Source organism: Lissotriton vulgaris, chromosome 8, assembly GCF_964263255.1.
Source record: "Lissotriton vulgaris chromosome 8, aLisVul1.2, whole genome shotgun sequence".
NCBI classification, from domain to species: Eukaryota; Metazoa; Chordata; class Amphibia; order Caudata; family Salamandridae; genus Lissotriton; species Lissotriton vulgaris.
This window is the reverse complement of record NC_141696.1, coordinates 510650614-510673378: the sequence shown is the minus strand read 5'-3', so window position 1 is coordinate 510673378 and position 22765 is coordinate 510650614. Positions and strand designations below refer to the sequence as shown.

The 22765-nt window shown below is 45.7% G+C and overlaps 1 protein-coding gene across 2 annotated transcripts in view; it reads left to right on the top strand.

Moving 5' to 3' along the window:
- Nucleotides 1–22765, top strand: part of SYAP1 (synapse associated protein 1) — a 264963-nt gene that overhangs the window by 106403 nt on the left and 135795 nt on the right. For both annotated transcript variants that reach the window (XM_086934326.1, XM_086934327.1), the window contains exon 3: nucleotides 17760–17826. In XM_086934326.1, the coding sequence (XP_086790452.1) occupies nucleotides 17760–17826 (67 nt within the window). The remainder of the gene's footprint in view (nucleotides 1–17759; nucleotides 17827–22765) is intronic.

The window sequence follows — 22765 nt, the reverse complement described above, 5'->3', positions numbered from 1 at the left end:
AGTAGGCGCTGATCACTAGCGTCCTGCCTACACCTTTACTCCTGAGGCGGAAGCCGGGAGCGTTTACTGCTTTCTTGTATTTGCTGCTTATTCTTTTTAAAACCCAATTGAGTGTCACGTTTATTGAATTGTTTTAAAATACCTTTCGCGCTGCAGAGCTTAGTGCAGACGCAATTCATTTGCCTTGTAAACAGCTGACGCCATTACCTGGCAGTTACTGAGGCCACGCCCCCCTCGAGGCTATGCCCCCCTCCCACGGTATAAGTAGGCGCTGATCACTAGCGTCCTGCCTACACCTTTACTCCTGAGGCGGAAGCCGGGAGCGTTTACTGCTTTCTTGTATTTGCTGCTTATTCTTTTTAAAACCCACTTGAGTGTCACGTTTATTGAATTGTTTTAAAATACCTTTCGCGCTGCGGAGCTTAGCGCAGACGCGATTCATTTGCCTTGTAAACAGCTGCCGCCATTACCTGGCAGTTACTGAGGCCACGCCCCCTCGAGGCCACGCCCCCCTCCCACCTCTCCCCCCTATAAAGCATGTGCATCTGGAGGAAGCGCAGCGGACGAGCGCCGTCTGCGCTCCGTCTGCGCGCCGAAGGCAAGCCTGTCTGCGGCCGTCATCGCCAAGACATCGCCTCTCGCCAGTCCCCCTGCACAAAATCCTCAGCCCAAAATTTGCTATGAAAGAGAACGTCTCCTCGCATTGAATCTCAGCACCAGATGCGACAAGCTTGGAGGCTGCCTCGGACAAACGGCACTTCACTGTGAGTCCTGTAAATTCACTATACCTAAGCCTAGCTTATCTAGTTGCATAACGACTATGCCTAACCATTCCCCCCTTCTGGTCCTCCAACTGAATGTTAGATCCCTTGTTAAACACCATGCAGAAGTCCATACGCTTCTAACGGACGAAAACCCAGACATTCTGTTTCTATGCGAAACCTGGCTCCATGATGACCAGACTAGCATCCAGAACCTCACGCTGCCTAACGGCTTCTCCATAAAACTGATTAACAGAGACTCCAGGGGCGGCGGGATAGCTGTTATATACCGAACTGTATATAACTGCTCCTTTACGAAAGAAGACATCTGGGGGTGCGAAAGCGCACGATTTAAGATCTCTACATGCCCTCAATTTGCCCTTTCTGGGCTCTATATCTACCGGCCGCCTGGTCCTTCCGCTAGGTTCATTGATGAACTCCTAGAAATATCTCACACTCTGGTAGTTTCCACTCCCAATTTCACCATATTGGGTGATCTTAATCTCCATTTTGATTCCACTACTGATCCCACCATCAAAAACCTGCTGGCTGACCTTACGGCCCTACAGCTAAACAGTCTCGTCCATTCCTCCACTCACATTGCTGGGCATATATTGGACCCTGTTTTTACCAACATCTTAGAAGCTACGGCCGATCCCCCTAAACCTATGGGCTGGACCGACCATTTCCTTATCAGACTCATCCTAACGGCGAAAAAACCGCCCACTAAAACTGCTTCTAATCCCTGCTATAAGAGGCCATGGCATAAACTCTCATCTGAGGACCTAATTAGAAACCTGGGAGAGTTCCACCCCCCTGATAAGAGCAGTGACATTAATACAGCCTATGCTGCCTTCCATGACTGGATCGTCACGGGGCTTGACACCATAATCCCGGCTACATGGACCAAAACCCGCAGTTCCCCTACAAATCCATGGTACAATGAGACGCTCAAAACCATGCGTAAGGAGTGCAAAAAAGCTGAACGCGGGTGGAGAAAAAACTATTTGGACAGTGACAAAGCCCTCTACCTATCAAAACTACGAATGTATCATAAAGCGATTCGCACCACTCGCGCCTCCTTTTATGCAAAGGAAATCAAGTTAAGCTCTAACCCCACCAAAACGATCTTCAAACTCGTTCAAAACCTCCAAAATAGTTCCGAACCAGTCTCCAGTATTACCTCCTCGAAACAGTGCGAAGACCTTGCCACCTTCTTCATAGAAAAAGTGAGGAAGATCTACATCACTTTTCCACAAGATGATCCTGATTCACTAAACCCTCTCAACCCTGTGGTTGGTATGTCTAGACTGGCAATAATACCTGACATATCCCTCGACGACCTTGCTACACTGTGCAGACAGGTCAAGTCCGGCTCCCCCACAGATCCTATGAGACCGGCCAAATTTCTGGACTCCCTAGATTTCTTTCTCCCCCCCCCTTGCCACCCTACTTAATCTTTCTTTTTCCTCGGCTGTGGTTCCCACCTGCTGGAAACTAGCATGGGTCTCCCCTATCATTAAAAAGCCCACACTGGACCCCACAAAGCCAGAAAACTTCAGACCCATTTCGCTGCTCCCATGGGCATCCAAACTGGCAGAAGCCCATGTGAATAAAGTATTATCCCATCACATGGTGCAAAATCACGTCCTGGACCCATCCCAAAATGGTTTCAGGCCAGGTCACAGCACTGAGTCGGCCCTGTTGACCACCACTGAACACCTCCGGGGCATTCTGGACGCCGGTCAAAGTGCTGCGCTGATCCTGTTGGATCTCAGCGCGGCCTTTGATACGGTCTCCCATAATATCCTGCTGAAACGACTTGAGGCCATAGGGATCTGTGAGCTTGCCCTCGAGTGGTTCCGGTCCTTCCTGAAGGACAGGTCCTTTCGAGTTTCAGCCCCACCATACATCTTCCAATTGATTTTGATTGATTGATTTTAAAGTTATGCAGGTTCTTACCTCATTCTGCTTGCAGGGGTGAGTTGCTGACTGGGCCTGATTGTTTTCTCGGGGGCTTCCAGCGGTAACGGGCGCCATTTTGGCTTGGGCAGCATACTCCACCATAGCCCTGCCACTCCCCCGCAGCTCCGCCCCTATTTATACGGACACTATGAGGCAGCGCAGCGGACGAGCGCAGCGGGCGCGTCGTAGGCGCGCCGGAGTCGCGCCAGAGTTAAGCCCGTCTGCGCCCGTCCGCGGCCGGCCCTTTTTTTAACCACATACCCTTCTGCGCTCATACTTTCCCTCTGGCATCCCCGTCCCCCTTCATCTTTAGTATTAGAGCGCATTGCCTCCTTGGGTCTTAGCTGTCCTTGCTCTGCCCCCCCACTCCTTAGTGCCTCATCCTCATTGCCCTACCTTGACCCTTCTCCCCCCACCAAGTCGCCCTCCAGGCACGATGACGCCCTCCCCTGCGCCCTTGTCGGCCCTAAGCTTCCTACTTCTGCGATCCTCCTTAACACCAGGTCTGCAGGTCTGCGGATGGGCACCAGCTCGAGCTTTTCCATCTGCTCGACTCACGTCAGCCTGACCTGTTATTCCTCACGGAAACATGGTTCAGGGACGACTCGCTTCCCAGCCTGCTGTCCATTTTGCCCCCTACTTACGCGGCCATTAGGAAGGACCGCCCAGGAAGGAAGACGGGGGGGGGTGTGGCACTGATAACCCGCGCAGACTTCCTCTTTCAAACCTTACCGTCCCCCGTGATCCCTGCAGTGGACTGCTTAGTTGTCCGTTCCACTTCCTTTGGAACCCCTATAACCTGTGTTCTCATATATCGCCCGCCCCAGTCTACCCCCGGTTTTCTACCCGCTCTAGAGGACCTTTTGGCCACCCTTGTGGTAAACAACTCTGCCATTCTTCTTTTGGGAGACTTAAACTACTGGCCGAATGACCCAGCTGAAAATATAAGATCTAAGGAGTTTACGGCTCTGCTCACCAGCCTTAACTTCTCCCCTCAGCTGAGTTCGGCCACCCACATCAAAGGTCATCAACTTGACCAAATTTGGTCCCTTAACATCCCCATGGGCCCTTCAACCATTTCCCCTTGTTCCTGGTCTGACCATTCCCTCATCTCTTTCACAGCTAGCCTCGGACGGCCACCTAAACCTCCTCTGCCCAAAAACATCTGGGCCAGAAAGTGGGATAAGGCGGCCCTCCCGGCGGTTTGCTCCTCCTTGGAGGCTACCAGCCCGGAGCTTAACGATTTATCCCCTTCCTCCCAGCTCTCAGCCATTAACAACTGGCTGCTAAAGGCATGTAATTCCACCGTCCCCCTTAAGAGAGTGACTGTTAAACGCGCCCACGGGGCCAACCGATGGTTTACTCCCGCCCTCAGGGGGAAAAAAATTGCGACCCGTAGAGCGGAACGCGCCTGGCGGCGCACCTACTGCCCCCTCCTTAAGGCTAGTTACTGCCTGTCCCTAAAAGAGTACAAACGAGACATTCTAAAAGCAAAAACGGAGTACTTCTCTGGCAGAATCTTGGCAGCAGAAAACCAACCGAAGGAGATATTCAATACTATTCATGAATTGGCGGCCTCTGACAGGGTGGTCTCAAAAATCCCTCCGTCCCAGACACTCTGTAACTCCCTTAATTCTTTTTTCTTTGAGAAGATTTCCCTCATTAGGGCCAACATCCCTCCCCCACCCATGGTACCTTCTGCTGTTCCTCCACCCCCCCCGCCCCCCTCCTTTACTGAGTTCCCTCCCCTCACCCGAGACTCTCTGCTCCCTCTTTTAGCTCGGATCAAATCAGGCTCCCCTCGGGACATTGGTCCTGCTTTTGCTCTAAAAGAGTTTTTTTCTAACTGCTATTCCCCACCACTTACTTTTATCAATCACTCCCTTAACTCTGGTATTGTCCCCCTTGCCCACAAATCAGCAGTCATCATCCCCATTTTGAAAAAGCCTGGCATCGACCCCTCTGCGCCCGCCAATTACCGCCCGATCTCTCTTCTCCCCTACCTCGCTAAGGTCTCAGAGGCTCATATCACCAGGTCCCTGAGTACCTTTGTGGAATCCACAGGCTGCTTGGCCGCCCGCCAAGCGGGCTTTCGCCCGCTGCACTCTACCGAGAAGGTAGTTGTGTCGGTGATGGATCAATTAAGAGAGGGCATCGACATTGGCCGGCCACAGGCCCTAGTCCTGTTAGATCTGTCCGCCGCGTTCGACACGGTGGACCATGACATCTTGTTGACCCGTGTCGAAGCGGCAGGCATTGGGGGCTCGGCCTATGCTTGGCTCCGTTCCTTTTTGACGGACAGGGAACAGGCTGTCCATCTTGCCAACTTCACTGCTCCTCCTAGGAGGGTGACTTGTGGAGTCCCCCAAGGCTCTTCCCTGTCCCCCTTGCTTTTCAATTTATACATTTCACCCCTCATTTTTTCTTTACAGCAGATGGAGGTCTCGGTGTTTAATTACGCCGACGACCTCCAACTTGTTTTCAATCTTTCCTCTTCTCCTTCCTCAGCTTCTAATTTCCAGAAGGTTATGCTTTTTATCCAAGGGTGGATGAACTGCAACCACCTCAAACTGAATCCGGACAAGACCGAATTGGTCCTGACGGGGGGTGGTTGCAGTCCCTGGTCCCCTTCCTTCTGGCCCTCTGCCCTTGGCCCTCCCCCTATTCCTGTTCCCAAGGTTAAAACCTTGGGTATTTTCATCAATTCCATGCTTACCCTTCATACGCAGATCAATGCAGTTGTATCTGCTTGTTTTCTTTCCCTGCGGATCATCCGAAAGGTCGCCCGCTTCTTCTCAACTGCTGCACTCAAGCTCATCATCATGGCCATGGTGCTTTCGCGCCTTGACTATGGGAACGTCATCTACAATGGTGCGCCGGCTTATCTGCTCCGCCGGCTCCAACAAATTCAGAATCAGGCGGCTCGCCTGATCTACGGACTCCCCAGGTTTAACCACACGACCCCTCTGTTGCAGTCACTCCATTGGCTCCCAGTGAGGGAGAGGGCCCTTTTTAAGCTTGGATGTATCACCTACCAAGCTAGATCAGGGACCGCCCCACTTTTCCTGTGTGAAGCCATTTCCCCTTACCTAACTTCCCGAGAACTCCGTTCCACTCACTTGGCCCTTTTGTCAGTCCCTCGTTTTAGGAAACAGAAGTCTGGTGGGGCCAGATTTGCAGTGCTGGCTCCTTCCTTCTGGAACTCACTTCCTTTTTCTCTTAGGTCGTCATCCTCCTACCTGGAATTTCGCAGACATTTGAAAACCCTCTTGTTCTCCAGATCTGTAGTCGTATAACCCTTTCCTCTGTACCCACTGGTCTTCTGCCTCTAGCGCCATGAAACCGATTTCGGTATAAGAGCGCTCTACAAATATTTTAAAATTCAAAATTCAAATTCCATCGGACAGGGAGTCCCCCAGGGTTCGGCGCTAAGTCCATCCCTTTTTAACCTTTACGTCCAGCCTCTTTCAGTAGTGGCAAAAGAGTGGGACCTCACGCTGGTGTCGTACGCCGACGACACGCAGCTGGTCATCACTCTTTCTGAGGGCCCATCAACCTCGGCTGCTAATTTCAGGGATGGCCTAGCCGCAGTTGCGCAATGGATGACGCGCAACTGCCTTCAACTGAATGCTGGGAAAACTGAGGTGCTTCTCCTCGGAAAAAACCCCGGCCATTGGAGCGATCATTGGTGGCCCTCTCTACTTGGCCCCACTCCCGTGCCAAAAACTGTGGTGAAGAACCTGGGCGTCTGGCTGGACTCCTCGCTCAACTTTCAGTCCCACACAAAGAAAGTGGCAGCTACGTGTGTGGGTCTGCTGAGGAGTCTCAGTCCGATGCTCGGTTTCTTCGACTCCAGAACTCGCCAACTAATTATCCAATCCATCATCCTTGCTCGGCTGGACTATGCCAATGTTCTATTCTTAGGGGAGAACAAAACAGAATTTTAAGGCTGCAACAGGTTCAGAACTCGGCCGCCAGGGCTGTGGTGGGCCTTCCGCGCAGGTGCTCTGCTAGAGCCACCATCCGGGAACTACATTGGTTGCCAATTGAGTCTCAAATTCAATTCAAAACTCTCACCACTGCATTCAAAATTCTTAAATCAGACGGTCCTGAACTCCTACGTCCGCTTCTAGCACCCTACACTCCCCAGCGCACCCTACGCTCGCTAGGACAGCACCTGGTGACGGTTCCTCGAACCATGCTCTGCAGAATGGGCGGCCGTTCTTTCAAAGTTTTAGGGGCAAAACTTTGGAACTCCTTGCCTCTGCATATCCGTACCCTGACCAACCTGACTACCTTTCGAAAGGAACTTAAAACTCATCTGTTATCCGTAATCTAACTCTCCTGCGGTCTTCCCCCTCCCCTCAGGTACTGTCTAGGTTCAGCACCGGGACGCTCCGTTGCTGGGGCAGCTGTTTTGCGCTTTAACAAATTTTTAACATTTAACATTTAACATTTAACATTTAACATACGAACCACTGACAGTAAGGCAAGCTGTTCTTACAGGGGAGTGTATTTTCCATGAGTTCTCTCTCTTAACAGTAAGGGATTTGTGTTACTGAGCCGTATATAGGTGTGCATATCTTTTCTTAGCAGCAGACAGTCCTCTTACCGTAACCATACTGTGGCACTGTAAACTGACAGCTGAAGGGCTTGTGCTGCAGGGAGTTGAGAGTACTTGTCCAGTGGACAAAATAACTGTGCAGACATATTGCCTTCGATGCAAAACAATATATCCGGCGTGTCGGGGTGATAGAAATTCCCAACTCCTGCATAGCATTGTTTTAGGTAGACTGGGAACTTCATTGGGGCCATGGACCTGTGGCACTGTTGTGCTTCGCAGGCTTGGGCAGGGTGGTTGCATTAACCCCACAAAGTTATATAATATTTTGTACTTTTTTCTAAACTTGATAAAATATTTTCAATTGTATAGTATCACCAGTTGATATACTTAAGGTACATAATCTATTTAGAACGTCAAGTGAAACTCTTAATCAGTTCTATTTTTTGGGGGGCTTTCCTGACATTTCTTTCCAATTCCATGATTTATTATGTCATTATGATTGAAAGAAGCCAGCTGATCTTCCCTTTTCAGTAGTTTGGGCTTAATTCTAAGAAAGTTATGAGGCAGCATCAGACTTTTGGAAATATAGCACATGCGTAATTGAGTTTAACAAAAATAATGGTAATATACGATTGCTTAAATTCAAAGAAATGGAATTGCAGTGCTGTATTGTAGGTATTTATAGGAAGACGTATTGTGGTTACAGACTCTGAAGTGATCGTGGTAACCTTTAGCAACTATTATTCCGATGTATACAGAGAAGAATTTTAAACTGAGTTGCTAAGGGAGTATTGCTACCCCAATTGGGCCTAAAGTGTTGGTTGAAGCTGTTAGTTCCATAGAGCTTCTCTTTTCCCGGGAGGAGATTCAGTTGCCAAACAGCAAGGCTGCAGGGCCGATTAACTACCATTGGAAGTTTAGGCTCTCGTTGCTATTTTTCTGAAGAAATGTAAGGGTCCAAACCAATGTGGGTCATATAGACCCATCTTGCTTATAAATGCTGGCACCAAAATGTTTTTTATAGTAATTGTTATACGAATTGCCAGGGTGATGATTTTCCTTTATTGCCTATATAGCACAGTTTGATACCTTGAAGGGATTCAACTGGTCATATTAATGCAGCTACAACCATTTTTTATATTACAGCTGGGGGAAGTCTGGCTGATTGATCCTGTATGAGGTGGAAAAGACGTTAGACTGAGTCTTCTGGCCCTTTCTCTGTCCTGTTGCGCAAGGGTTTGGATTTAGTACTTAATGCTTGAGAGCGATTCACGTCTTACACCAGGAACCTATTGCTTATTTATATAAATGAGCTTATTCTTGCTCTTTTTTCAGTTACCTAGGGTGAACATTAGGCGTGCACTTTGTTACCATTACTCTACCCTATTTCTTAGAAACATTTGTGCAACATTTGCATATGTGATAGCACATTATTAACATCGACTGCATCTGTAGTACCGAGGCTTGAGTGGAAAACAGATCGGTCATTGGTAAACTGTTTTTATTTAATTTAGTTTTTGTGACCTGGTAGAAGCTTTTTTGGAGATTGGTACAGTATAAGTGAGTTGAGACTGGTTTGGGGCCCCTTTTGGCGCTGGCTAAACAGATTAGAAGATATTGCATTGTACTTGTTCGGCACTTTAATTTTCAAAATGGTATTTATGTAAATGGAATTGAATGATAATGTTATCAACTGATGTGCTTTGTACCAATCTATAAAAAAAAATAAACAAGAGATAAGGAAGGTTTGTAATCGCATCCTATCAAAGCCTGTCCTCCCGACAAAGTGTCAGTCCACCATTAAATTGTGCAAATAGCTGCCTGTCACCATAGAGTGACAGTCGCAGTAGGGATAGTGGAGTAGGTTGTGAAGAACAATGGTAGAAAAGTTTTTAGACCGCAACAAAGACTCAGTCACCTCTAGGACCCACTATACATGTTGAAGGGCAAGTGCACCTAACTCCATAATGGTCCACACTGCCAAAAAGAGTCGATCAGCAGGGCATCAGATGAGGATCCACCTCCTGATAAAGAAATTTATTGATGCTGGAGGGAAAAGGATTACAGCAACCAAATGATGGACGGAATGCTGACAATGCAAACATTCTCCCCAGTCAAAAGATCTGGGTTAAATCCATTGTTCTTTTGTCCACTACGCCACCTCAGTTTGGACCCAGCCATATGCAAATCAGTCTTGACAAACTACAGTTTCCCCTTACTGGGAAAAATACCACATCCATATTTTCCTAAAAGCAATATGGTACCATTAAGGCAACATTCTATCCCACAGAGGAGAGGGGGCCTTGTTTTGAGAGAATGATTCATCTCCACCATTCATCACAGTTTCTGTCAGTAAGGATACTTATGAAGTTAAAGGGAATGAAGACATTCTATACTATATTGCTTCCTTATTTCTGCTTGTATATATGTTCTTTACAGGAATGTTTAGCAAGAACATTGTTGTCACCCAGTGTAAGACATAGATTGGTATGGTGAAGCGGGCAACATGTCTTGGTGGACTGACAATTTGCAAACCCTCAGCTGCAATAGACTACTGCAACGGATGCATCTGTCACTGGATGGGAATCACACCTGGTAGGCCTAGTAGTTCAGGGCAGCTGAATCAGCATAAAAAAGCAGCAGCACATTTATGAGTTGGTGTTAAATGCAGTGTTGCTGGCAATGGAGGCTTTTCAGACGAATCTCCATTAAAAGGTAGACCTCATTCAAGCAGACAGTATGACAATATGGTTCACTCAGTAGCAGCGGGGCACACACTCGTTCTAGCTGTCCAGGCATGTGCAAACGATTTAGCACTGGACACTAGCCAGAGAGACCTATCTTGTAACAGAACATCCATGGGAGGCAAACAAAAACATTGGACATCACCTGAGCATGTACGGCCAGAAAATATACAAGTGTGAGCTGTAGACAGATGTGTAACAGAAAATGTCACAGCTTCATGCCAAGATAACCAGACCGCTAGCACTAGGGAAATGCCCGGTGTCTAAATTTGTTTGTGTTTCCATCTATCCCACTCTTTTCATATGTAGTAAAGAAAATACGGCAGCCAGCCATTACACTAATTGTCGTTGCTTCTATGTGGGCAAGACAAGCTTGGTTTACTCAACTTCATTATGTGTTCCTTCAGCCACAATGCAAGCTGTCACTTCACCCAGATTTGCTCAGTCAACAACAAGGTCAGATTTGTCATCTCAGTCCTCAAGCGCTCAATTTAGGACTTGGCTATTTACGTCTTGGAGATGGTTATCTGCAGTTTCCTCGAGTGAAAGATGGTTTTAAGGGAGGCTAGACTCCCAACTACTAGAACTTGTTTTGCTCCTGAGTAGAAAAGTTTTACCACTTATTGTGCCTCATTCTCCAGTGATCGATTGAAAGGAGTACCCGAGTGACATTGTGAAATGCCTACTTTCTTTACCACAATGTGAATTAGCCTATAGTTCCATTAGAGTTCATCTAGCAGCAAGAGCTTCGTACTTACAACATAAAAAACACTTCTTGTAGCTAAACTTTTATAGAGGACTTAAAAGTATGATACCACCAAGAGCTGTCCATTCATGCTCTTTCGTGCTAAAATTTGTCTTGAATGCAATATAGGACTACCTTTAAAACCTATACATCCATGTACTTTGCAGGCATTAACTTGGAAGGCCGGATTCTTGTTGCAATTCGTTATTTAGAGTCTGTAAGTGCTAAGCACCATCTGTAAAGAAGCCATGCATTTAGTTGTATGAAGACAAGGTGGTTCTTTGCCATCACCTTAGTTTCTTACACAAAATTGTTTCACCTTTTCTTGCTAGACTGGCTGTGAAATTCCCTGCATTATTTCAAAACGTGCGAGATTAGGCATAGTTGGCCTTATACTCCCTAGCAGTATGAAGGGTATTAATTAATTATATTGACAGAACTTGAGAAGATTAAACATTTATTTGCACCAATTACACAAGCATGCCTAGGCAAACCAATTTCAAAATCAGGGAAAGCAAGTCGGATTGTCAGATGTTTGCAAAATGTGTTATTGAAGCACAGCACACACATTGAGTAGGAGACCTTATTCTCCACTCCACGCACAAGAAGGGGGTATAACTGGGTTTGTGAAAGATCTCCTGAACAGAAAAAAAGACTTGGAAACTCCTTAAAGTGACAGAAACATTTATAACATGAGAACCTTTTAACTGAAATTATATATTGTTTTATTACAAAAAAAAATCACAAACCTGCATAGTAAAAATCCTACTACAAAAAAGATATTTTAAGAAAAGCCACTGCAAAAAACTAGAGCGCGTCTGGAGATTATCCTATGACCCCGTGGCTAAGTTGGGCGTATAAAAAGCCAAAATTTATTTTCACAAGCTAAAGCGCACAATTATGAGATACTATTTCACCAATAAGATCCACTTAGCAGGAAACCCAACTAAAAATCTTTTTAAAATAGTACAAGAATTTACCAAGCCAGCCGCCACTACCAGTACAGTTTTCCCTACCATGCCCTTGTGCACAGGACTATTTCTTTCAGGATAAAATCTAAGATATATATTCCACCTTTGCCCCCCCCCCCCCCCCCACCCCCCAGTCCACTCCAGAGCCCACGGCTGTGTTGGCCAGCAATTATATCATGATCACTTTCCGTCCTCGTTCTCTCTCTCTCGAAGTTTTCTCCGAAAACTCCTACATTGCAAATCTGGGTCTACCCTTGCCCGGCTCAGTTTTTTAAACTCCTGGCACCTTGCATCCACGCCCCACTGAGCCAGATCTGGATTTCTTTGTAGTGTTCTGGATCTTTCCCTGTAGTGTTGAAGCAGGCCTATCTTCTACCGATCCTCAAAAAACCTGATGCTGACCCTGCTGTTTAAAAAATTATAGACCCATTTCCCTACTACCGGAACCTGCAAAAATTCTTGAACCAAGTTCATGAGTAACTCACCAAACACCTGGAATCTAAAAATCATTTTCGTGAATCTGTGTGAATTAAGAGCGGCTACAGCACAGAGACTGCCCTCCTTGAAGTTTCCGAGAGTATCTGCAAGATCTTTTATTTGGGCAAAGCAGCGATGCTTGTACTACTCGATCTGTCCGTGGCGTTCGATAAGGTTGCCTACCCCATTCTTTTGGATAAATTAAGAGACCAGGATATTCAGGACACCGCCCTGTCCTGGATCCGGTCCTTCCTGGGAAACCGGTCTCTACAAGTCTTTCTTCATCTTTTTATCTCTGACGAGAATCCCTTGCTCTGCAGTGTTCTAAAAGGCTTCATGTCCTCTCCTTTGTAACGTCTACCTTTCACCTCTTGCGACGTTGGTAGAATCCTGCCGGGTGAGGTTGATCTCCTACGGGGATGACAACCAATTGGTGTTCTCTTTCAAAGAGCATTCTGAAGCTGCTTTTTCCAACTTTAGAAACCGCCGAGTAACATCTCGACCTGGATGTCATTGAACTGTCTCCAACTTAACTCGGACAAAACCAAAGTACTATTTTTTTTTTAACCAAAAATCTCCACCCCCCAATACCCCCCCCCCCCCCTTCTGCGCTCTGGTGGCCGTCGGAGATGAATCCATCTTTTGAGCCGGTTGATTCAGTGAGAAATCTCGGCTTGAGACTAGACATGAAGTTTCCTGCAAAACCCAAATCAGACAAGTCTCCTCCTCGTGCTTTGGGAAGCTTCGCACACTATGGAAATTCCTCTACTTCCTTCCCCTGGAGTGCCGGCGAACAGTAATCCATGCTCTAATTACATCCCACTTGGATTACGCCAACAGTCTCTATCTGGGTTCTCCCGCCTATCTGACTCTGCGTCTGCAGATAATACAAAACGCTGTTGCCTGGTTGGTTTGTAAAATACCTTCCCGCCACTCGTTTACCCCCACCTGAGCAATCTTCACTGGTTACCGGTGATTGAACGGATCGAATTCAAGGCCCTTACATTGGCATTCGGGGGATTCCGGGGATTAGTCCCAGCATACCTGAGAGCTAGACTCCAGCACTCCCATCACAACCAGACCCTTAGATCTAACTACCAGTGTCTCCTTGCTAATCCCCATTTTCGCAAGGCAAGAACTGGTGGCAGAGCTATCACTGTTAAAACCCTCAACTTTGGAATGCTCTGCCACTCTTCATCCGTTCATCGGAGTCAGAACTAACTTTTCGGCGTGGTCTGAAAACCTGGTTGTTTACCAGCATCTAGTTCTCTTCTTCATGCCTGTTATCTGCTGTCTGCCTCAGGGACGGGGCACCCCCGTTGGGGGTAGACGTGCTCTCTACAAACTCCTAAATAAATAAATAAAATATGTAGAATCCAAAATTAATGTAACCACAGAAGTATTCTGAAAAGAGTGACACAAACATAGTCAGAAATTCTTTAAGTATGCATAATCCAAATTGAGCTTAGTCACAGAAATATAGCTGATTTAATCATAAGTAACCAACATATTTCTGAGCCAAAATCAGCTTTTTCAATGCTGAAATATTCAATTACACATACTTTACCATAAAGCAGTAAGATTCCTCCTCTCATCTGAAGAGATCATGATCAATAAGGGTTCAGTTGAAAACATGATGCATGCGTAGGAGCATTAAATAAATGAATAATAAATATATATTGCTGCAAATTGGGTCTCTAGTTGGCAGAGGGCAGGATCCTGTCCAAGTAGGGACCACAATCCTAGCCGGGGAAAGACAGATGCACATACAAATTATTCACACCAGTTTAGAAAATAGAGCTTCATTTAATGAAAAAACAAGACCAAAACAACAAAAATCCAATTAGTAATTTTGAAAGAATATTCGAAAATATGAGCTTAAAAGTATAAACGCGCCAACCAGGGACATCTGGTTGTGCTTGACCAGGGTAATACCAAATGTTCAGGCTGACTGCGATGGAGTGGGGGTCGGATACAAGGACCAGCCTTGTCCCGCTGAAAAAAGTACCTTTGGATGGAGGAATCGTTGTTTTTGAAGACCCAATTAAAGTAGCAGATCAGGCGTTGTGTCCTCGTTGGTCCGGCTGGATGTAGGCGATGCTTCGGTTCTGATCCGCTCAGTTGGAGATGTATTATTGGCGAACCCCTTACGATAAGGGTGATGCGTCCTCGTCGAGCCGTGCATCCGGAGATACAATATCTTTGTCCGTAGCGGTGATGCGGTGTGGTAAGAGGAGTGCTTTCCGACCGGCGCAACAATGGCGATGTGTGGTTTTGCAGGAAAGCGGAATGAGAACTTCAGAGGGCTCATGGCTGTATTGCCTCTATTTGGCAGGGCTGGGCTCACAGTTGGCTTAGTTCAGAGGCTGTAGAGGGGTTGTTGGAAGTCTTTGATGTCCCTGAGACTCAGAACTGGAGGCAATCCAGCAAGCTCTTGGAGTTCTTTTGGTTCTGGAAGTGTAGAGATGCAGGTCCAGTCCTTCTCAGGACACTTCCAGGCAAGGAGGGCAGCAGCAAAGCTGGAGTCCAACAAAGTCCAGCAGAGAGTTATAGTCTTTTCAGAAGGACCGCATTCCTTCTACCTTGCAGAATATCTTCAGGTCCAGAAGTGTACTGAAGTAAAGATTCCTGTGGTCCAGTACCCATACTTAGTTGTGCCTATGAAGTGGGGAAGATTTCAAAGAGAGGCCATTGAAGTGTACACAGTCCCTGGCCTTCCTGCCCTAGCTCCAGACTCCCTACAGGTGGGTATGCATCTCTTTGTGTGGAGACAGTAACAGTCCTATTCCGGTGCAAATATCCGCTCCTCCCTTCCATATTGCCCAGTAGGGCTATAAGTCTGGTGATGGCCCATCAGGATGTGAATGACCCACTAGGCACTCCTAAGCTCTCTTTTTGTGTGTCTTTCTAAAGGGAATGCACAAAGCCCAACTGTCACCCACCGCAGAGTTTTATTCTGAGACGTCCAAATGGCTAAAGTAAGAAAAGGCCAACTTCCTAAAACGGACATTTTCAGACTTGCAATCTAAAATCCAACTTTACCATTAGTTGTGATCTTAAATTGAGAATCAAAGAAACACCAAACTCAAATTATCAATCTTTTCCCATTGGAATTTGAACATATAAAATGTCATAAGGTAATCCCAATGTTAACCTATGGGTGAGATAGGCCTTGCAGTAGTGGAAAACCAATGTAAGAGTTTTTCACTACCTGGCCATGTAAAAGTTAAAGTACATGTCCAACCTTTTAAATACACTGGGGCTGTCCAGGGCCTACCTTAGGGATGATTTATATATATTCTAAAGGAAGGTTTGGGTCTGGAAAGAGGGTTAACTTGCCAGGTTATATGGCCTTTAAAAATTGCACACAGGTTCTGCATTAGCAGGCATAAGGCATGTTTAAAGGGCTACGAAAGTGGGTGGCACCATCAGTGCTGCCAGCCCACCAGTAGCATTAAATGTAATGGCCTTGGGCACATGCAGTGGTCTTTACTCAGGACGCATAAGTAAATTAAATATGCCAACTGTGGATAAGCCTAATGTTTTCCATGTTTTAGAGAAAGAGCACATGCACTTTAGCACTGATCAGCAGTGATAAAGTGCGAGCATCCTAAAGGAAGCAAAAATGAAGTCCGCAAAACGGGAGATCAGAGGGCAAAAATCCAGGGAACCACGCCAAGTATGCCAGGTCCTAACATACGTGCAGGCAGCAGCAAGTCTTCTACAGTTTTATATAGCGGGGATGAGAGAAGAATTGGAAGAAAAAAGCTCATACTGGTAAAAAAAAATAATTGTAGAAGTGCAGGTAAAAGTGACAAAAAAGAAGCCAATAACGAAACCGTCAGCACTAGAATTATCGGAACAATGGATAGAAAAATTGTGTGTTGCACAGGTAAAACACATACTTAAAATTAGCATATTTTGTAAAGGGCATAACATTTTTAGTGTCATAAAAGATATCATAAGTCAAAATAATGGATACTGTAATAATCTAATAGAACGTATAAAATATCCGAGTTATGAGAAATCGCCAGTAGCACTGCCAAAAGAAAGAAAAAAGGTTTTGTAAAATACATCAAAAAGCTCTTGCCTCAAAAAAGGTTATTTTGAATCAGTTCTAGTATAGATTTTCTCTTCCAGGCTTTCATATCCCTTCTGACAGATGTATGGTGTTGCCATATTGTGAATAACATGACTTACATTTCTTACCATATACGAGGTTTCATTCTGCTTCCTTTGCGTTGCGCCCCCAATTCTTTTAACTTTGGAAAGACAAGCGTTTGCCGACAGCAGCTTTAAGTCTGTTTTCTTTTTTTCATGTTTTTTCATGTTTTTTTTTTTAGGAAAAGAGAGCATTGCAGCAAATACAGAGGACTATTTTCAGTTCCTAATCACTAATACAGAGGCATCGTACTTGGTCGTTCGGAACTGGGAACGAGTCGGTCGGAAAAAAGGACTCAGGGTCGGATTTGGCAAACCCTAATCCATTTTGGATACGACCCACATCGGAATCGACCCCATAGTGTGCTACTTTTGCAAGAACATACACTCCATTGTAATTTGCGAGAACACTGCAGGCTGATTTAAACTCACTTTTTGGATTTAATCATACATACCGAAGGGTCTTACTGCTGCAGCTGTTGGTAGTTGGCCACACCAGCCAATTAGTTGGGCCTTCACATGAATCCCCAGTGATGTGTATGGTGCTGGGAAATGAGATTCAGCTTTAATGAGAGACAGTAATGCTACTCATTAGTATGCAGCCAGTCAACCTACCTGTTGTGTGTAAATCTAGTCTGATGGCAAAAGCATGAGAGACCTTCCGTTACAAGAAATGAAATCCGGATTGGCTCACTCTGGTTCCATTGTGTAACTATTACGACACTTTATATTGCCATGCTTAGAGAATTTTCCCGAAAAGTATATGAAAGCTTTTAACAAGGTACATACAGCTAGATTCATGAAGCATTTTTGCAGGCGCAAACGGTGCGAATCGCAGAAATCGGCCGTTTGCGCCCGCAAAAATGACATTTGAAATTCATCATTGGGTCATGTACTCGCAATTTGAGAAATCGGAAAAAAATGCGATTTTTCAAATTGCGATCGCATTTAAGGAATCTCAATTTGAGATTCCTTAAATGCTATTCATGACCCAATAAAAAAGTGCGAATTCACTATTTTTTGCCGCTATTTACCGTGAAGTCAGACTTCGTGGTAAATAGCGAAAACTGAGGAAAATGCACCTTTGGACATGTGTGTGCGCAACATAACTCTACATTTTCATTTCAGGGGTGCTACAGGGTGTCCTTGAGATACTTCTGGCACCCTTGAAATCGCATCCTTATTTGCGATTAGCGATTAGATTCCTTAATAATCGCTATTAAGGACTCGCAAAACGGCTCCTTGATGAATTTGGCCGATAGTTGCATAAATGAAAATTCTTTTCAAGTAAGCTGTTATTGTTGTCAGAAAAGTCTTCTGTTAAATAGATCATAAATTGTGAAAATTAATATTTTAATTTCTTGTTTTTAGACCATTCTTGGAGATTTCCAAAAAGAGCAAGAGAAGTTTGTACAAGAACAGCACACCAAGAAGTCAGGTATTCTCCATGTTTGCATTAATAAGTACTGATTTGTCCAGTCCAAATTTGTTGGTAGTATTTATTTTCGTGTTTTGTGCTTCGGTATTAACAAGAAAACTGATTTTGCTTCACCCTTTTAGTTTTGCCTTACCCAAGTATGCTTGGAGCACTGAATCGGTTTTATTCTGATTATATAGGGGGGAATTTGATAAACTAAAAGGGTCTGCTCCAGAGTCTGCCTTTCTGGGCTGTTTTTTAGTTGTTAATTTGGTGACTTTTGACACGTCTTCAAAGAGTCTGCCATAAAATGATCCATGTGTAGATGTTTGAATAAGGCGAATCAGCACTATCTTGATATGTACAAAGAGAGGAAATGATGTCATGCAAGCAAGAAGCGTAAGACCAATCCCCTGGCCCCATTTCCAATCACTCTTCTTATGTCAACCACATCAGGAGTTACTGTGTACATTGCATATTGATGTTTGACATGTGCTGTAGTTGTGGTAAAAGAGCTCAGTGTATGCTGGGTACATGCTGGCCACATTGTGAAACAAGAACTGAAGTGCCTTGGGCTAATACCAGTGCTTAATTTGTGCTGGTGTTTTCCCGATGTTCGGCACTGACGCTTATGTGTATAAAAACTGTTAAGTAGCCTCACATGTTGGCTCTGGGAACGGAGTACTTTTATGCAGCGTTCATTAGAGCAGCACCGGGTATGCAGTGTAACTTTTATAAAAATGTAAAACTTTATCTCAAAACCTGTAGTTAACCCTTTTGATGCTCATGACGAGCTCAACTCATCATGAGGCACTGTTGAGCTGTGCTGATGACGAGCTGAACAATGGTAAATCTGGGAATGCAGCACCGGGGGGGGGGGGGGGGGGGGGGAATCGAACCTCTAGCAGCCAAGGTGTTAAAAAAATGAGTTGGGTTATGCAAGCGGCAAGGGGACTAGTGAATAATACCTTGGGCCCTGGTGCTCAATTATTTTACAAATCAAGCACTGGCCCGTGATGCAGATTACAGCATAATAAACACAGTGAATTTGAATGTCTTCCTCTGAAGCAGGGAATGAGCGTGCTGCTAAGGGTTTGTAGCTTCATCTCTGCAGCCAGCTCTAGTCTTAACTTAGGCAGGTGTTGTTTAATTGGACAGACATTAAATCTTCAAGCTGTAACAGAGGACATGCCTAGCGCAGTGGTCACCCTCAAGGAGCAAACTTTTTCAGAGTGCTTTCCAGGTGCTGCCTCCTGGTTGAAGCTATGTGACCTGACCACCTTACATGAGCTGCCAAAGTCTGCTGTGTGATGGGCTTCTACTTTATTGTCACAGTTCAACCACAGTAGCTGCACCCACATATTTCCCTGGCCTGCGTGTTTTGCAGTCTTATGCCACCTGCATGTTTTAGTGTCTTCCCCAGCCCAGAAGCATGTGAATTAAGTAAAGTACAAACAACATTAACATCATGTTTCCTCAGTTCATCCTCAAGGCACTTGCACTGGTCGGTCAGATTGGGTGGTATGGATATTTTGGTTGCACCTTGATTCTGCACTGATGGCATATGCTCAGATGCTTGATCCGGACATTCAGGTGGGGTCACCTCTCTCAAGAGCTGATGAACAGTGAGGAAGATGTTTGAAGTGTGACCAGTCCTGTGTGATGGACGTTCTGGAACAATGTGCTGTCAGCATGTGTTCTTTGCACATCACAACCCTCTTGGTGTCGACAGGAAACAGTGTCCATTTTCCTCTTCTTGTTTTGTTTGACCAGTACCCAATTCCCTTTGTCGAAGACTGTTTGTGAGAAAGTGGCTCTATATGTACTGGACCAAAGTAAGATACAGTGTGTATAGAGTCCACAATCCCCAGAGGTATAACAGTGGTAAAAGTCACGTCTGACCTTACTCTCTAAAGTGGTAGCTTGGTCGAGCAGTAAGGCAGTAATAGAGGACAGTGTAAAGCATTTGTTGCACACAGTCAGCAAAAGGTTTCACACACTCAAGAACTGAACTCTAGGCCAATTGTTTTTATATCCAAATATATAGTTGTTTTATTTTTAGAACCAACAGGTATGAAAATATACTTTTCTCAATATGAGTACTCTCATATAATTACTTTGTAAAGGGGCAATAAACTTTGTAAACACAATAGGTACAATGGTTGCAGTAGGCAACACAATTTTAAACACAATTTAACATTGAGCTCAATGGGTTTTTCTACATAAATGCAGTTGATTACTTTATAGATTGCTTTTGTAACTTCATAACTGGACCCTAGATTCAGTCCTGGGGTCTAACCTGAAAACAGTTCAGTAAAAACGTTTTAGTTATTGCAATGATTTCTAAAGAATATAAAGGTATTTTAAAAGTTGACACTTAAGAGTGCAAAACCAGCAATGTTATCCAATGGAAGGAAATTCAAAGCACAGGTAAAGTAGGTTCTCATTACTTTTGTAATCCAGTACTGGACTCTTAGGTTCAGCACTGTGGTCTCTACCTAAGACAGGTAAGTAATTACGTTCTGTAGTTTGTTCGATTTTTAAGGAATATTTGTAACTTTCAAAAGTAGACACTTTGAAGAAATTTCACAGAAAAACAAACCGTCAAAGGTTTCCTATGGACGAAATTTAGATTACTAGTAACCACGGTTGTGATTACTTTTGTGGTTCAGTACTGGGCTAAAAGATACAACACTGGTTTCTCCTGATTACAGGTGAGTACTTCAGATTTCGATATTTGGCCGATTTTAGATGAATATTTTAACATTTCAAAGCTTCACACTAGGAAGGATTTTCACAGAAAAACAGTCAACAGTTTCATATGGCAGAAATTTAGATTACTAGCAAACACGGTTGTGATTACTTTTGCGGTTCAGTACTGGACTACAAGGTACAGTACTGGCTTCTCTCCTGATACCAGGTGAGAAATTCATTATTCGACTGATTTTAGATGAATATTTTAAAGTTTAAAAACTTCACACTTAGAAGAAATTTCGATTCAAAGCAGTCAATGTTATCCTATGGCAGGAAAGTGAGTCATCGGTTTTCAGGTGAGTACTCGACTGGTGAAGTTAAGGTTCCGGGCATAGACTCAGGGGTCCCCCAGGGTCAGGTAGGCACAGTTGGTACACCCTCAGCGGCACAGGGGCGGCCGGGTGCAGAGGTAGTTAGGCCCAATGTTATCCAATGAGTGGCAGGGGGGCTTCGGTTGGTGGCTGCTGGCTAGCAGGCCACGCGGCTGTGGGAGCTGGGCTCCTGGTCACTTGCTCAGGGCAAATGGGGAAGTAGGATAGGACAACGGTTGCACTCCCAGGGGCACTCGGGCGGCGGGGTGCAGAGTGCTTTTGAGCCGTCGGGCACTCAATGTTATTCAATGAGAATCTTGAAAAGGGAACAAAGGCTGCAGGCTCGGGGACAGTGGATCTTCTGGAGCGACCATCACTTCGAGGGGTAAGTTTGGATCTTGGAGGATAGGAAGGCACCCAGGAGTTGGGAACAGGGGGCGGTGGGGCGCCAGGTGCAGGGGTGTCTTTTGTTTGCGGTTGGAGAGGTCCTTTGTCTTGAGGCTGCAGGCGTCGTCGAGGAGGGCCATTGGGCACTGGATTCCAGGTAAGAATCGCCGGGGGATGTCTTTAGGGTTTTCATTCACCCCAGCACAGGCCAGGCTTGGTGGGTGCAGAGTGTGCAGGGTTCGCGGTTCCGGGCTGATGCCAGGGCTTGTTACTTGCTTTGAGCAGTACCACTGCTCGTGGGAGACCCAGGTAGTCAGAGTCACAAGGCAGTCGCGTCCTCTGGGGTTTTTGAGGCGGCTGACCACTGGAGATGCCGGGGTTTAACAGGAGCAGGTTCGAGGGTTGACAGGCCGGTAGGACTGGGGCCAAATCAGTTGGTAATTTCCTCTTTTTAGCAGCTGCACGGCAGGTCTTCGTGTTCCTTGATCTTCTTTCTTGTTTCGTAATCTGGATCTGTGGAAAAAGGTTCAGGATGCCCCTAAATACAAAATTTAGGGGCGTTACAGGTAGGGCAAGGGCAGGGACCAATTGGTCCCTGTCCTGAGGTGGGTACACCCCCTAGCCTGCTCCTCTCCTGTGGGATGGGGCAGGAGCCTAGCTGTGATTAGGCAGGGCTCCCCATCTTCAAGATGGCCGAAGCCCGGGTTTGTGCATCAGCTCGCCTCTCCCACCTGAGGGATGGAGTTGGCACAGGCTGGCACACCCCCCTTTCTGACGTAGGTTTTCCCGCCAGTCTTCCAGCCAGAGTGGGGGGGTCAGAACAGGTGGGGCCCAGTTGCTGAGTACAGCAAGTGGTCTGGAGAAGCTCACAAAGGCGAAATGCCTTTGAAGCTTCCCCCTGCGCATCCTGGGGAAGGAGGCTTTGCCACCCAGCAGACATGGTGAATGACATCCTAAAATATCTCCGCAGCCAAAGATACTCCAAAACTCAGTCTTTTGTATCTAAACAAACCAACAAGAGTTGAAAACGTAGTAATGTACCTACAGTTCTCTTCCAGCTGAAGTTAATTGTATCCTTTGTTCAGGTCAAGATGGGAGAAGACTTTGGCTCCCTTCAGCTGCATGATCATATCCACTGTGTGAGGACCAGGATGTCTTTCCTTCTTGATTATTTGTTGGCCTGTCGCTTTTCAACACAAATGCGCACTGCACCACTGCTGTCCTTCGGCACCGCAACCATGGACTAAACCCACGGCGTAGGACCGGTAAAGCATTCAATGATGTCATGCTTCATCAGCATTCCTAGTTCTTTCTCAATGGCTTCTTCTACGTGAAAGGCAAGCCTTTGGGCAACCGGGTAAATGTCCTCATTCATATGAAGTTTCACCTTCATTTTCTAGAGTGTTCCTAGGCCATGAAACAACAAAGGGAACTGACTTGTGAGTCCAGACTGGGCAAAGAGGTTGTTATTGAAAGAGTTCAGTCCCATGTCCGCAGCAGTGGCAAAT